Below are 17,587 nucleotides of genomic sequence, written 5' to 3'. Positions count from 1 at the left end.
GGTAATTAGGCAAGTTTCAAGCAGACTATAAAAAGAAAGTATCAAGATGGGGCAAGAATGATTCAGAAGAAATATAACGGTTAATTTCATCAGCCCCTTGGCTTCTTATACGTTTTGGAACCTCCAACATTTAAATCTCCCACTACAACTCCTGACTTTGTTCTTTTCCACCCAAAGGTTTTAGGTGTTCCCTAACCTTCTGTTGCATTCTTCAAAATATCGAGTAAAAAAGATCCAACAGGGAGCATAGGAAAACTTTGGGGAAGGCCACAGCAGGTTTGCAGATACATGAACTTAAATTCAGAGATGTCACCAAAAGAGTATTCAACAAAAATATATTGTCAACTGATTAAAGAACGGCAGAGTATTTATTTAGACAACAATCTTTCCATAGAATTATATCTGCATTTACCATTTTAAGCATCTCATTTACCTGTAAAAGTTTCCCATAGACATCCAAAAGCCCAGATTCCTGCTGGGTGCTGCCATCTTGGATATCATGTCAGAACCCGAGCAGATTTACATTCTACCGTATTCTCCTTTGCACCTCCCCTTGCAGTTATATAAAAGTTTATGTATGAAAGGTAGGGGCAGAGTAGTTAGGCCATCACAGGCAGTATAAAGAAACTTCCAGAAGAGGAAAAGGCTATGGCATGCAAGGAAGAAGGTGGCTGTGCTAAGGAAATCACTCTTCCTAAAGTAGTCACATTCTCTATGAAGGTCAGAGGCACATTGCAGTAAAATACATAATTCATGAAATCTCTTGGAATCGTGTGGCCTGCCTGGTAGGACCTGTGGGGAGACGGTGGCCAGATTGCAGAGACACTAATCCGAGCATCGGAGGAAGGGATCCACCCAGTGGGGCTGAACGGAGCGAATGGCCCAGCTGACGGAGAAGCAAGTTTCAGTCACCGGACAAAAGTCGCCATACAGAGCCTCTATCCAGTGAACTCTTGCAATACCTCCGTTATTTGAGGAAAACAGCACCCCAGAGTAAGGATCGGGTCCTTGGATGCTTGATCACCATACAGGCTCAATACTATTTATATTCGGTAAGAGGCGACCCCTATTGGTTTATCTTATATTGGCTCCGGGTTCACACTGCATTGTGATCTGCACGTTTGCTATAATCCTTATTTCATATGGTAAGAGGCGAATCTAGCTACAAAAGGTGGTGGTTCAACACGCAAATTTCACACTTTTGCCTTCCCTTTATTGGCTATTTAATTAACGTTGGCCGGTAAGAGGCGATTTCAGCTACAACACGTCATATTATTGATTTTGATGTTTACCCTTATCACCTTTTGGTAAGGGGTACCCATCACATTTTTATTTATATTTATTTTTATATTTTTATTTTTGCATGTTTTTTATTCACTGTTATCAGTGATCAATTTATTGGTGGAGGTTCATTCATTCACACAATTGAACTTATTTTTCAAGAACACTGTGGTGTCCAATTAATATAGTTTGTAAGTTTACGCTATTGCGCTTTTACCTTTACTTCCATGATCCAATGACCATTGAGCTAACCGTTTACGTGGACCTGGATCTACTATCAAGGTGACAAGTTCTATCCAAAGAATCTGTCTTTACCTTACCTCAATCTGGTAAGCATATACCCTTTGGGGTTCCTGGTCCTGGATTACATCTTCACTTTATGTTTGGACTGTATGGACTTTATATCTCCATTGATCATATTATAGCGCGACTTATTTTTACAATACAATGAAATGGAAAACACTGCCAGTAAGCACTTAATACTTTGGTTTTTGTTTTTTTATCTGCCTTTTTAAGTTGGTATCTAATTATCTAACAAACACCAAAGTATTTGAATATTTTGCGTGCACCGACCCTTTAAAGGTTAGGATGTAGGAGCTCTTGAAAAAAAACACCATATTAGAATTTGTGTGTACAAATGCATTCAGCTGCTCCTGTGCAAACTAGCCAAAAGGTAATGATAAATAATACTTACACGAGTTTTGTCAAATAATTCAGATACTCGTAAGAAAAATCTGTACAAGAAAGAAAAAAAAAAAAAGTTACTTTGCAGTACATAGCCAGTTAATGCTTTTCAATAGTAGCTGTACTAATTGGTGTAGTTGAAAACCCAAGAAAGAAAGATATTCCTTTGCCAAACTTCTCACCATACTCCACTTATCTGTGGTCAAAGGGTCTAAATCCACCAAGGCAGATCAGACTTTGAACCTGCATGACTGGGTATGGGAGCGCGCTTGTGACCTCTGTGACTACAGTCCCTAAATAACTGGGTGATTTGGGACATGAATTCTTGGATAACAGTAGTAAAGATCATGGTCAAAACAATAGAGGATGCAGCCACAGCCAACAGAGCTACAGATGATGGAATAGGCCAGGGGTCTTCAAACTATGGACCTCCAGTTGTTCAGGAACTACAATTCCCATCATGCCTAGTCATGTCTGTGAATGTCAAAGTTTAAGTGCCGGTTCACATATGTGAACGATCGCATATAATATCGGAGCGCACTGCTCCTTCATTACATGCGATCGGGTGTGCGGTGCGAATTCAGCCATACACTTTGTATGGCTAAATTCGCACTGCACCCGCAGTAAAGTCGCACATGACCCTTTTTTTGAGCCACATCAGGATCGGATCGCACAGTGGTTCACACTTGTGCGATCAGATCCTGTGCGAACTGTAAGATCGCACTGCGATATGCGATCAAACTGGGGGTGTCGTTAACATTACATTGACACCCCCAGCGTATCGCATATGGCAGTGTGAACTGCCAAGGGTGCGTTTGCAATGCGGGAACAGGCTGCAAATTTGCAGCCTTCCCGCATCGCATAAGTGTGAACCAAGCCTTACAATGCCTCATGGGATGTGTAGTTCCGCAACAGCTGGAGGGCCATAGTTTGAGGATCCCTGGAATAGGCTCTAAGAACAGAGGGCAACATAACTCCTGACTGCAGATGTCAGCACTATCACAAGATGAAAACAGCCCCAGAGCCGTTCGTAGAAAGTGAACTGGGGGTAACCAGTACAGCAGGACTTTCTCCTTCATGTCTAGAATCAGACATGTTGTAACCACAAGGCAGTAAGACAACATAAAGCCTCAGGTACACACAAAACTCAGACAGCTGGTGGAGGGTGAGGGTCAGATGACCAGAGAGGACGATATTATCGTAGGCACGCAGCAGATTTGAATTACTTATGGCTCTTGCATGCAGGAGTAGCAATGGGGGGACACTTTTAAATGCTGTATAGTGGGAAAGAGTTCCCCCCAGCTGATCATTTCTACACTCAATCCTACAACATTGTTTTCCACAGCAGAATCCAGCAGTAACAGGTAATAAATGCACCAAGTGACCTATGCAAATAGGGGAACTCCCAATGCTCAAACCTACCAGAGTATGTTGTGGGAGGAGATCCATACAAAAGGGAGTCGAACATTACAACTCCATCAAGCAGTGCTCCAAATAAGTCAATTGCCAACATACAATGTGAAAGGTGAAAAGAAATGCATAAGTTATAGAGCTTGTTCTATGATTTCCGGGTTGTTTTTATCTAGTTTTTTCCTTACATAGTTACATAGTAGGTGAGGTTGAATAAAGACAATAGTCCATCTAGTTCAACCTGTGTAGGTATGTGTGGCTGTAATCATCTCCCATACCCCTGAATGTTCTGATCCTTGAGATGTAAGTCTAAGAGTCTTTTGAAAGCCACCATACTACCCGCAGAAACCACCTCTTGTGGTAGAGAATTCCACAATCTTGTTGCCCTAACAGTAAAGAACCCCCCGCGTTGCCTGTTAAAACGCTTCTCCTCTAATCGCATTGTATGCCCTCGAGTCCTCATGCAATCCCTTCGAATGAACAGCTTTTTTTCTAAGCTGGGATCCCCATTAAGATATTTATAAATTGCTATCCTGTCCCCCCTCAGACGTCTCTTCTCCAGGGAGAATAAATCGAGCGATTGTAGACGCTCTTCATAGTCAAGGTCCTCCAATCCCCTAATTAGTTTAGTTGCCCTTCTCTGGACTCTCTCCAGCTCCAACACATCCCTCCTGAGGACTGGCGACCAGAACTGGACGGAATACTCCAGAAGCGGTCGGACCAGAGTTTTATAAAGTGGAAGGATTATAGTCTTATCTCTGGAATGCATCCCTTTCTTTATGCATGCTAATATTCTGTTGGCTTTGGAAGCTGCCGCTTGACATTGCATGCTGTTTCCTAATCTATCATCAACCAAGACTCCCAGATCCTTCTCCATTTTTGATTCCCCCAAGGGCTCCCCTCCTAACGTGTATTGTGTTTTTATGTTTTTAGTCCCCAAGTGCAAAACCTTACACTTCTCCACGTTAAACCTCATTTGCCATGTCGTTGCCCACTCTGTTATTTTGTCCAGGTCATTCTGTAGGATATCTGCTTCATGTTGTGAAGTTATTGCCCTGCCCAATTTTGTGTCATCTGCAAAAACTGATATCGAACTACTGATCCCGTCCTCAATGCTGTTTATGAATAAATTGAACAAGGTTGGTCCCAAGACTGAGCCTTGGGGGACCCCGCTTACCACCTCAGACCAGTCTGAGTATGCGCTGTTTATTACTACCCTTTGGACACGCCTTTTTAGCCAGTTCCGTATCCAAGAGCAAACCCTGCTATCGATACCTGCAGACCTTATTTTATAAATTAAGCGCTTGTGGGGAACTGTATCAAACGCCTTAGCGAAATCCAAGTACACCACATCCACTGGTCTCCCCCTATCTAGCTCACAGCTCACCTCCTCGTAGAATGTTAGGAGATTGGTTTGACAAGAACGCCCATTTGTAAACCCGTGCTGATTACTGCTGATGATGTTGTTGTCCTTAGCAAACTCTACGATATAGTCCCTTATCATCCCCTCCAGAAGTTTACATACTCAAAAACCAAGAACTCAAATATCACTTACTTGCATATGTCAGTATTGTCCTGTGTTCCCAATGTGTACATAGAAGATCCTATTCTGTTATAGTCATCTGCAACACCTAGGACAGGGGATATAAAAGCCATCAGAGCTGTATCAGATCAGTTTGTGCTGTAAGGTCTTTGGATGGGTATTCACTCCAGTACAGTCATGGTTTATTCAATGGTGAAAACCTTAAAGGGGGCCCAAATAGATTGTACCAATTGTTTAAAATACGTAAATACTGAGGGTATAATATGCACACCAGATGAGGTGGGACTGCATGCAGTTCATTTTTCCAGCACAGTGTAGGGCGAGGCAATCCACTGCCTTACACTGTGTGGCTGACAAGTGAAGTGGTTCTAAAGGCTCAAAGTTTTTTACCTTCGTGCGTTCTATGCATGAAGGTAAAAAATATTCTGTGTGCAGCAGCCCCCCCCCCAAATACTTACTTGAGCCCCAACGCAATTCAGCGATGTGCAGGAGAGCCTTGGCTCTCTGAGGACTCCAACTCCTCATTCGCCGAGGCAGCCATTGGCTCCTGCTGCTGTCAATCACAGCCAGTGAGAAGAGAGGGGGGCAGGGCAGAGCTGCGGCTCTGTGTGTGACTGGACATGCAAAGCCGAGCAAAACGAGCTCTTCAAGTCAGACTTAATGAACACATTAAGAAACATCAGAAAAGGTTGTAGGAACCATTCCATTTCCAAACATTATGCTCTTGCCCATAATAGGGACCCTACAAATACAATCTTTTTAGGTATCGGCAGATACAGTCCACACTGGAGGGGGGGGCTCTTTGGTGAGAGGGATCTCACAACTTGAAATGAAGTGGATTTTGAAAATTAAATGTTTCTCTCCTTTAGGCCTCAATGTAGATGTAGACATTAATGTTTTAGTTGATAATTCATAAAACAACTTAGATAGCCCATTTTGGTGGCTGTAAAGGGGTGTTTCAATTTTGAGGGAAAAGAATACATTTTTGATCTTCCTTATGTGTTTTATAAATGAATGATATGCAATGTGAACATTTGGACCTTGAGGAGCTTGAGTTTATTCTATGGACAATAGTGGCTGATGATGAGGTTTTGTTTCTCCCTTTATCATGTGGAATATTCTACAGTTTCTGCCCATGAGGGGGCAGTATTGCTATTTAATCTAGTGTGGCAGGATGATAATACGAGGGGGTAGATAATTAACATTTATCTATCCACAATATATGTTCATAGATTGTTTTAGATTAAGGGGGGTGAATGTATATTGCAATTAGTAGGTTTGGGTGGCGTCCCGTTGAGTTCCTGAGGGTCCAGATGGAGTTTTCGCTTTGTATTGTAATGTATTACTGCAGATGTAGAATGAGGCTTGGATATAGTCCAGTCGAGCAAATTGAGGCTTGGTTTGTTGATCGACCATATAAGGCGATGGCGTGGTGCGTCGCCCCTGCCCCAGGACAACATCATTTATGACGAAATGCGTAGGGTGGACGACGTGCGGAGGTCATTGCTGACCAAGATTCCCAGAAGTGCGGGTGGATGCTTATGTGCCAGCCGGCAAGAGATTTAATGCACTTTTAAACTCCTTTTATGGGAGTGCAATTCCGTTATTTTAAATAAATGTTATCATGATTTTACACTATGTGGAGCATCCTTTTATTTTCGAGCTTGAATACACGGATACTTGAGTTGGATGCCTGCCCTTTACGGTTTAACAAAACGTCTGCAGGAATATCATCCCAAGGCCCTGGCGGGGTAATCAGCCAAAAGGTGCTATTGGCCTCCTGTGACAAGAGGTCCAGTATTGCTGGTAAGCAGGCATTGATTTACACCTAAGGTGGCAGTATCTTTGGTGGTCTGCTGTACACGGTGGCGGAGATGGGATGTGTGAAACTTTGATGGTGAATCAGTTATGACCTAGCATCTTCCAGCGCAAAATCTTTTTAGAACTTTATACTGCAGTCTATATGTTAACCGTTTGCTTTTGTTTTAATATTTTGGCATGTATAATCAACGCTTTTAGCGCAACACTGTTCTTTTTTTCTCTTTTTTATATATAAAACACAGCTTTAGAACTCTGAAGCAAGTGAAACCCTATCCATTTTAATATAATGGGTGGGGAGTTGGCCAAGGAAGAGGGGCACTTTCCAATGACTTACAGGTCACGTGACAGACCTCTCCTCCTAACGCAGTGTGTGCTCTGAAGCATTATGCGGAGAACATACTGAAGGAAACCCCATGCTCCACGCTGTACTCTGATTTTTAAAGGTTAAACATAAAATGCAGGCCCAATAACCACTGCAATGTCCTGCGGAGAGCGCTATCTGCTCTGTTATAGAGATCCAAGCGTTTTTTACCTTAACGTCCTTCCATAAACAAATGCAACTATATCACTGCACACATGTTATGATTATAAAGAATAGTTTTGCATTTAAAAGTAGAACCATAGGCAATTTTTTTTTCTTTTTGGATAGAGTAATGGAGGGTTTTAATCCCTGACAGTTTATTTTTTTGCCATTTGCATCCCATTGGGGAGATATCTCTTCACTTCCTGTCCTATAGCCACACAGGAAGGGAGATAAAATCATTGCATATTAAGAGAATTCCTTGGGGACCCCCAGGTCACCAGAACTGGTGTCCACATTGGAAGATTTCCCCTCTTTTACTTTTCTGGGGACAACCCAAAATGAGGGTTTTCTTTTACTTTCACTTTCGATGATAAAGGTAAACAGGACAGATTGAGAGGATGAGTCTCCCTAACTGGGGCAGACACAGCAATAAACCTAATAGGTGTTCTAATCCGTCTCCATTATATCCAAAACTAGAAAAAAAAAAAAAGTTTAGCCTTTAGTTATACTTTAAAGAAAAAAGCCGTTTGTTCCCCCTCCCAGGAAAAGAAGTTGCATGTGCAGAACTGAAGGAAGCTGGCTGATCTGATGACATTAGAACGCTCTCTACAATTCACAAGCACTAGCTGTGACCTCTGCACAGAAAGGACATCCTTCTGTGGAAGTCAGAGAATCCCACAGTTCAGTCTAAAAAGCAGAACTTAAGAGTTTTTCTGTAACTTGATACAAATTCTATACATCTTCTAGGAAAAAATTACATACGTTTTTATTCATGTACAGAGTGGCATGAACACACAATTGTCAGTTAAAGAAACGCAGTGCCATATAGCAAAAATGGCCTGGTCATAAAGGGGGTAAATCTTCCGAAGTTAAAGTGGTTAAAGAGGAATTTTTCAAAACTTACACCATGATCCACTTGAGTTTTGACTCCTGTCTATATTATCATCACCAGTGCTTATACGTGGGCCAAGTGATGCCACTTTTCATAAACTTCACCCCTGTATTAGCCCAATCTATCCCATCAAAAACTGTACCCCACAATGATCTGACATTCGTAATAACTTACGTGTGGGACAACTGCTGTTTGGGCGATGCCTGCGTTGGCCTTTGCGTGCAAGCACAGGGGGGCAGGGGTGCTTTACATTTTTTTTGTTAATTATTTATTTTTACACTGTCGCTTTAGTTTTTTTTTTAACACTTTTATTGCTGTCACAAGGAATGTAAACATCACCTGTGACAGCAACAGGCAGTGACAATTACTCTTTATGCAGAGATCTGGAGTCAATAAGACCCCAGATCCCTCCTCTGCCCTTAAAAGCATTTGATCATACCAAGACTGGTGTGATCAAATGCTTTCCATATTTAAAAACAGCGTCGGGGAAACCGGAAGTTATGTATGTTCGACGCTTCCGGTTTCCTATATTATAGACACGGACAGAGCGGTTCCAATCTTTGTCCACCTCTATGATCAGCAGGCAGAAGCGCCGGCTGTCCAATCATGTGTCCCGGTGTGAGGGGGGGAAGTCTCTTCCCACTGCTTGTGATCCAGTGGCTAGCCGCTCAGTTTGCTTTAACAAGAGATCCTACAATCAGCTATAAATCCTGCTGCCTGCCCACAGCAGGGTTAAATGTAAAAAGAAACTTCTTGCCTGGCGCCCAAAACTGCATGTCCCAGGCGTTGGGCGATAGGAATTGAACATCCCTCCAAATGTACAGTAGTTAATCATGATGGCTATGTTTATAGGTTGCATTATTTTAACTCATGATACAGAATGCTAACAGGATCTGAAGGCATGCAGAACAAAGAAAGCATTAGCTAAGCACCCAAGTTAATTTCTTCATTCCTTGCTGATTAACTCCCTTTAATGACCAGAATATTTGCAAGGCTTTCACAATAGGATAGGCAAGCAGATTTTGACATATTTTCTATAGTATGCCAGGTTTGCCTTTTTTTGTTGGACAAGGCTAACATTCTTAAACACTGCTAATTCTTTACTAGAACAAAACGGTGTTCAAACAGTGAAGACTGGTAAGAGTTTGCCTCAGGCATTTTTCTCTAAAAAGCAACCCTGAGGCTGACCATACCCCACTCTTCTCACCTACACTGGCAGCCATGCCCTCAAGTTGCACAATACAATGGTACCTTTGTAGCAGCCAGGTTCTAATGTTTGCAAGGTAGTCCATGGCTGTCCGATGCACATCTATAAACATTTTGGATACCAATTCAGTTTAAATTAGTTATTCACAATAAAAAAAAAAAAAACAGGGTAAACAGGCCATCCTAAGAGACACCTGACATGAGATATTCCATGGTCACAACAGGAGGGCTTACATTTGTGGGACCTTGTCATTTTGTCTGACTTGGCACTTGCATCCTTCACTCGATTGTGATATTCCACAAGAAATGTCCTCTCATGGTCAAAGAAATCATCCACATCCTGGGCAGAGAAAAAGTTTATTAGAAACCAGAATATTTTTTCAAGTCACCTTGGCATAGTACACATGAGATCAAGGAAAATTAGTCATAAACAAAAGTTTAATAGAAATCACAGTTTTAGGGAGTTCAAAGTGAATTCCTGGCTCAAAGATGGAGACCTCCAGTTCATTATCCAAAAGGCTGCCCTTCTGGCATTCCATATGGGACAACCAGATTCAACACTATACTAATGTCCAACTAACACAACACTAGAACTGGAGATTCAAGCTTAGACTCTTAGTCTCCACTATTTCTCCTTTTTAACAAGAAAAATGTGAAGATATGGAAAAGAAGATTATTTTATTCTCTCCAATTCCTGTCTCATTTAGCAGGTAGTGACAATCTATAATGGTACATGGGACATGGTAGATGCACAGAGAAATCCCATGTCCCTTATATATACGCACACTGTACGTGCACATTTTTCTTCTTGATTATAACAAAGTCCTTCTGACTTAGTCAAAGGGGTGGCTATATGGCTGCTGTGGAAAATAGCCCCCCCCCCCCCCATGGCGAAGTCAGGAGAACGAAATGCGCCAGAGTATGGCTTTGCGGCAACCAGAAGTGTGGTTAGAGAGGAACCAGAAGCGACGCTCTGGTAGACCGTAGGATCCGGATGTGGTGAGACTAGCGTTAATCACTATTGCCTGTCGCTAGGACGAGATGAGCTTATATATTTTTTTTCCTTCATGAATAAGGACTTAATAAGGACTAGAAAATCTGGTTTGAGTTTGATCGCCATCGGATCAGATGAATAGGAGAATATAAGCAATCTTAGGAAGAGAGAAAAAAACATCCTACTTACCAGAAGGTCAAGTCACCAACTTATATTGTTTTAGCTTTGTGAGTGGTATTTTAACCAATAAAAAAGTGTTGATTATTTTACTACACTATCGGGGCTGTTTCATTTTCTTATATGATATGGTAATGATTGGGCCGGATGGAGGAGTGACACAATGGAGATTAATCCCAGGATTTTTGGGTTAACATACACAAGCGCTTTATGCCAGTCATGAAAATGAATGGTATAATGGTCCTGTAAGGTGTCTCACGTGCTCAAGTGGTGATCCTAGAAAATTCCTGGTGAATGTGCTTATGTGAATTTCAGCACTTTATAAGGACTTTCTTATGAAATGTTTGCACATCTTTGGCACTTTCAGATTATTGGTTTGGTAATGATAATTTGCCATAGCGCGACTTTGAAATTTGAGTGGCAGTTGGCTCACACTCTTTATTTTAAACTGGATTGACATTTTTATTCTTACCTTTGTGCTGGACACAATGACTCCATCAGCTGTCTTTACTACACTTTTAAAGAAATCTTCTAATTTTTCTTTCTTGTTTTTTCCTCGGACACTTAACTAGAAAACAAAGGCAGTTTAAAAAATGCTTCTCTATTAATAGCGCATAAATAATACTTCCATCATTGAAACCATTGAAATGAATGATTCCATTCGCATTAGCTCAGACAGTGATTTACTCATATACGCGTGCAAGGAAACATCCAGACAAAGAAATCATTCATTCTACTAGGACAGTCCCAGGAAGCACAGCCCTATACTCAGCAATAATATTCAGCTATCTAGGCGGATGATAGCATCTTCACTTACAAATGTGTATGTGGTTTTGTCATACAGCAGGCCTGCTTGTGAGAGCTTACAATCTAAAGAGAAATTGCCACAAAATAGTAATAGCTGTGGGGGGTGAGTTCAAGAAACGAAAATTTAGTTGTTAGCTAGAGGCAGGATAGGCTTCCCTGAAGAGATGAGTTTTCATGGATTACCTAAAGGCAGAGTAGGAGATAGCCTTACAAGTTGAGGCAGAAGATGGGAGAGGCTCTAGATAAGTTCCAGAGGCAAGCTTGGGAGAGGAAGACTGTTTAGGTGATATTCTGAGATGAGGTTAGTGATGTATCTGGTGGCTGCTGTGAATGGTTTTGTAAGTAATACTTTGAATTTCATTTGTTGGGTGACTGGAAGCCAGTGGAGGGATTGGCAGAGAGGGGTGGCAGACACTGAGCGTTTGGTAAGGAAAGGAGTCCACCTTAATACATCCTATCATGTATTTAGATTTGAGACATCTTTTCTATCCTTACCAATAACGTAGGTTCCACATACACACATGAAGATCTATGCAGCTTGCTGCATTTTTCTATGACAGAAAACAGCAATGTACTTAAATTATTATGTTATTATACAGTATTTATAAAGCACCAACAGTTTGCGCAGCGCTTTACAACATAGGGTTAACAGTACAAGTACAATACATGAGGAATCAGAGGGCCCTGCTTGTTAGAGCTTTCAATATAGAATAAATAAATGTAATCATGTTCTATATAAAGAAACTATATTACCAAAACTTTTGGGATGCCTGCCTTTACAACCACATGAACTTTAATGGCATCCCAGTCTTAGTCCATAGGGTTCAATATTGAGTTGGCTTACCCTTTGCGGCTATAACAGCTTCAACTCTTCTGGGAAGGCTGTCCACAAGGTTTAGGAGTGTGTCTATGGGAAAGTTTGACCATTCTTCCAGGATCGCATTTGTGAGGATCAGGCACTGATGTTGCAGAGAAGGCCTGGCTCGCAGTCTCCGCTCTAATTCATCCCAAAGGTGTTCTATTGGGTTGAGGTCAAGACTCTGTGCAGGCCATTCAAGTTCCTCCACCTCAAACTCGCTCATCCAAGTCTTTATGGACCTTGCTTTGTGCACTGGTGTGCAGTCATGTTGGGACAGGAAGGGCCAACCCCAAACTCTTCCCACAAAGTTGGGAGCATGAAATTGTCCAAAATGTCTTGGTATGCGGATGCCTTAAGAGTTGCTTTTACTGGAACTAAAGCCCCGTACACACGCACAGATTGTTGGCCATAAATTGTTGGCCAACGTCCGATCTGCCGATTGTAGGCTTGTTAGTATGATGCTTCTGACAACTAACTGCAAATTTTCGGCCGAAAAAAATCTGGTGTGCATGCTATAAAACTTTTGTTGGCCAACAAAAAACGGCCGATTGTTCCTCAGTCAGTACAGATTTCGGCAGACAAAAATCAGATGAGCAAGCTCAGAGAAGAAAAAACACAGGAAAGTCAACCATCACATGACATCACTTCTGAAGTTGGTTTTTGTTGGCCAACAAAAGTCCAGTGCAAGTCTAGAGCACATTTCAACCAACAAACATTGGACAAAAGTTGGCCGATCAGTTGGCCAAAAATCTGTGCGTGTGTACGAGGCTTTAGGGGACAGGGCCAAGCCCAACCCCCTGAAAAATGACCCCAACACCACAATCCCCCCTCCACCAAATGATTTGGACCAGTGCACAAAGCAAGGTCCATAAAATATATGGATGAGTGAGTTTGGGGTGGAGGAACTTGACTGGTCTGCACAGAGTCCTGACCTGATAGAACCTTTGGGATGAATTAGAGCAGAGACTGCGAGCCAGGCCTTCTCTCCAACATCAGAGCTTGACCTCAAAAATAAGTTTCTGAAAGAATGGTCAACATTCCCATAGACACACTCCTAAACCTTGTGGACAGCCTTCCCAGCTGCAAAGGGTGGGCCAACTCAATATTGAACCCTACGGATGCCATTAAGGTTCATGTGGGTGTAAAGGCAGGCATCCCAATACTTTTGGTAATATAGTGTAGGTATTCATGTTCTATATATATATATATATAATATATACATTGATAATCCTGTATGAACAGATACTGTACATGTGAACTGGGACTATAATTCTCTTCAAATTGCAAACCAGAATTATCATTTCTTTCGAATAATTTCCTAACACTAATCTGATGTCTAAAGGTACCTTTAAAAGGAAACAAAAGAATAATCAACTTACATCCTGATTGTACTCCAGAAATACATGAAAATTTAAATCTTTTCTAAGAATGGGATGAGCTGCCACACGACAGAGGAAGACTTCATGCATTGCTACCGTTTTCTTGAAAATAGCCAGGTACTCTCTGAAAGTAATAAGATAACTTCATTAGTAGAATTTATAAAGTAGAGGGACAAACAGCAAACGGCCTTTTCACTTTCAGACAGAAGACAGAATTGTTTGGCATGTTAGGAATTTTCTCAGATCTGACTGCATGATGTAGAAGGGCTTAGCAGCTCCATTGTTTTAGTATAGGTTGTAATGGAAATGCCATCTTCCTGCAAGTCTGAAACTAGAATGCTCTTCCATCAGGACAAGAAAGTATGGTGCTACACTCCAACTAAAGGTGTACCTGGATGAAGGACCGCCGCTGCACACTCAGATCCACAACACAAAATAGATAAAGATCTGGCTACAAGGCACAATACAGTTAAAAGTCTGTAGAATCTTTATTTGAAAAATAAAGAAGGGGGTAGCCAATACAGAGCAAGGCTGACTTTTCCATTAGGGCATATGGAGAAATGCCACATATGCACAGACCTGAGAAGCCCCCTGACCTTGGAAAAGCACTGCCCGTTATAGGTCAAAGGTAGGTACAAGGGGGTAAAGATAGTATGGGGAGGGCGAGAGTGCTGGTAGGCTTAGGTTGTTTCAAATTATAGTTATCCTTTAAGCAACTCATGTCTCATAAAAGTGTTGAGTACTTCAGTTCACCAATAACAAAGTGGTTGTATATAGAGGCACAAGGTTTTTTCCCTTTGTGCTTTCTATGCATGAAGGGAAAAATCCTTCTGTGTGCAGCAGTCCCCCTCCCAATACTTACATAAACCCCCTCTTGATCCAGCAATGTCCACGAGAGCCTTGCCTTTCTGGGGACTCGTACTCCTGACAGCCATTGGCTCCCGTTGTTGTCAATCACAGTCAGTGAGCCAATCAGGAGACAGAGGGGGCAGGGCGGAGCCGTGGCTGTGTGTGTGAATGGACACACAGAGCTGTGGGTCGAGAACGTGCCTGCTTGGGTGCCCCCAGAGCAAGCTGCTTGCTGTGGGGCACACAGCAGGAGGGAGGAGCCAGGAGCGCCGGCGTGGGACCAGAGAAGAGGAGGATCCGGGCTGCTCCTTGCAAAATCATTGCACAGAGCAGGTAAGTATAACAGGTTTGTTATTAAAAAAATAAATATTAACCAAAAAAAAGGCTCTAACCACTTCCGGACCGCTCACCGTTTATTTACATCGCTACGTTGACGTTAAATACTGGGGTTATGGCAGCGGATATCTTTTTATTTTTATCACGACGGCGGTCCGCTTTACCATAAAAATTGGTCCCAGCGGCGGATTCACCATGGGATCACTTTTATGGCCTGCCACTTCCTGGTCATTTTCCCCCCGCTTACCAGAGCCGTCAATAGCGGGGGAAAACTATCCAATCCCCTGTGCCCCCTGTGCTGCTGGGCAGGAAGTTGAGTGAGGGCAAGATGGCCCCCACTCAACTCTATGCCCTTGGACGACCGGAGCGACGTCAAACGGCCTGAAAGGTCCACATTTATTTTTTTTGGAAGACAAAATACTTTTTTTTTTTTTTTTTTTATTGCTTTTAACTGTAAATGTGAGACCAGAGGTCTTTTTGACCCCAGATCTCACACTAAAGAGGACCTGTCCTGCCTATTTCTATTATAAGGGATGTTTATATTCCTTGTAATCGGAAAAAAAAAATGATCAAAATATTTTTTAAAGTGACGTTAAAAAAAAAAAAAAAATGGATTATATATATTATATATATATATATATATATATATATAGTAAGTATGAAAAAAAAAAAAAAAGACAAAAAAAATTAAAGCGCCCGTCCCTCCAAGCTAGCGTGCAGAAGAAAACGCATACGCAAGTAGCGCCCGCATATGTAAACAGTGTTCAAAGCACATATGTGAGCTATCACCATAATCGTTAGAGCGAGAGCAATAATTCTAGCACTAGACCTCCTCTGTAACTCCAAACTGATAACCTGTAGAAAATTTTGAATGGTCACCTGAGTAGATTTGTAAGTACCAAACGTTGTCGCCATTCCACAAGCGTGCACAATTTTAAAGCATGACATGTTAGGTATCAATTTGCTCAGCGTAACATTAACTTTCATATTTAAAAAAAAAAATAAATTTTTATGCATTTTCTTCCAAAAAAATTGCGTTTGTAAGACTGCTGCACAAATACAGTTTGACAGAGTATTGCAACAATCTCCATTTTATGTTCTAGGGTCTCTGCTAAAAAAAAAAAAAATTATATATATATATATATATATATATATATATATATATATATATATATATATATATATATATATATATATATATATATAAAAAATGTTTGGGGGTTCGGAGTAATTTTCTAGCAAAAAATACTGATTTTAACTTGTAAACATGTGTCAGAAATAGGCCCGGTCCTTCGGTGAATATCACTTTATAAATGTAAACTCACGCTTCAAGCTCTTGTTTCATTTTGGTAAACTCCTCCTTGGTCATCGAACCCTCCCCTTCTCCAAGTTTTTGCAGTTTCTCTCTGGAGGCATCAAAATCTGGTCTGGGTGGTGCAGGAGGGATCTACAGTTATAAGAAAGTAATTCAGATTTGTAAATGCATGTGATTTTTTTTAGGACAGCACACCAGATAGATTGTAGGAGGGTTGGTCTGACAAGTTCACAACTCAACATAACACAAAACTCTTCCAAAACTTCACCTCCTTACAGTTTACATATGCAATAAAGCACAGCCCTATACAGGCATGAGAATTAACCTTATTCATTGAAAATATCCTAAAACCTGCACAGTTGTAAAAAGAAACCTTCTCTAACCAATTAGAAGATGTTGTCTTCAAGACTACAAGTATATTTAAAGTAGTAGATCTAAAAACAAAACTTTTTTTGGAAGGTTAAATTAATTGCGAGTATTTTGCTACTAGGATTTCCTTTAAACTTCCTGCCCTGAAGACTCAACAGAAAGTGAGAGGATAATTTCGCTGTCACAGTAACAAGTGTCCCTACTTGAAGATCTCCGCTTTATTTCTGTTCTAAAGGATACTTAAAATTTTGGATTTACCCATTATTTTTATTTACATTGACCCTGGCTATCAGCAATATTAGGGAGACTAAATTCCCCTTTTGCCTAGTGCCCTTACTGCTGTGCATTGCACATCATGCAGGAGTCTTAAAGCAGAGTTCCACCCAAAAGTGGAAGTTTGGCTTTAAGGACTCCTTAGCCCCTTATTGCTGTTACCACTGCTTCTGCTCTCAACCAAACAGTCAAACCATTAAATGGCTGGTGTCATAACTGATTACATGTGCAGCACCATGGCAGTTGCAGATGAAACAGAAGCAGCTTCATTGGCTGTAAAGGATAGGAGGGTTTAATTCTGCTGTAAAGTGTCACTAAACCCACATCATAAAAAACAAAACAAAAAAAAAACCTACCAAATGCTGCATTACATGCTGTACATACTCACTCTAGTCACTGAGATTCTTTTTCTGTATTCTGCAAAAAAAATTATTAATCCTGCTGCTCTCCGTCTCCCCCTCCTGTTCATGTCCCCAATTCATCTAGGGATTTTGCAGCGGAGGTGGCAACTCTGCACATGCTCAGTTTTCAGTGATTTTCTATGCTGAGCATTTCCTCCCTATCACATCTAAGCAGCCCGTGTGACTATAAAGTCTCATGTGGGCATATATACAGCAGTAAATGACAGCCCACTCCCCTCCTTCCTCCCCCTTGCCCACTAACTAGCTAGACACAATGGGGGCGGGATATTACATGTAGATTAATAGTGGCTTCACCTCCCTCTTATTCTAAGACACAGGCTGGAGGGGCGGGACACACATATTTCCACAAAATAATACAAATTTAATTTCAATTATATATTTGTATGACAACATAAAACAGTTTGATTTTATTTTGGATTCAATACATTTTTTATTAAATTTAAACAT

The 17,587-nt window shown here is 41.3% G+C and overlaps 1 protein-coding gene across 1 annotated transcript in view; it reads right to left on the bottom strand.

Moving 5' to 3' along the window:
* SNX6 (sorting nexin 6) overlaps positions 1-17,587 on the bottom strand; it is a 90,497-nt gene that overhangs the window by 16,935 nt on the left and 55,975 nt on the right. The window contains exons 5-10 of the mRNA XM_082275617.1: positions 16,087-16,208; positions 13,577-13,700; positions 11,004-11,099; positions 9,595-9,700; positions 4,931-5,006; positions 1,976-2,015 (exon numbers count right to left, since the gene is read on the bottom strand). Coding sequence (XP_082131743.1) covers positions 1,976-2,015; positions 4,931-5,006; positions 9,595-9,700; positions 11,004-11,099; positions 13,577-13,700; positions 16,087-16,208 — 564 coding nt within the window. The remainder of the gene's footprint in view (positions 1-1,975; positions 2,016-4,930; positions 5,007-9,594; positions 9,701-11,003; positions 11,100-13,576; positions 13,701-16,086; positions 16,209-17,587) is intronic.

This window comes from Pelophylax lessonae (assembly GCF_965119305.1).
Source record: "Pelophylax lessonae genome assembly, chromosome: 13".
Taxonomy (NCBI): Eukaryota; Metazoa; Chordata; class Amphibia; order Anura; family Ranidae; genus Pelophylax; species Pelophylax lessonae.
This window is presented reverse-complemented; position numbering and strand designations above follow the sequence as displayed.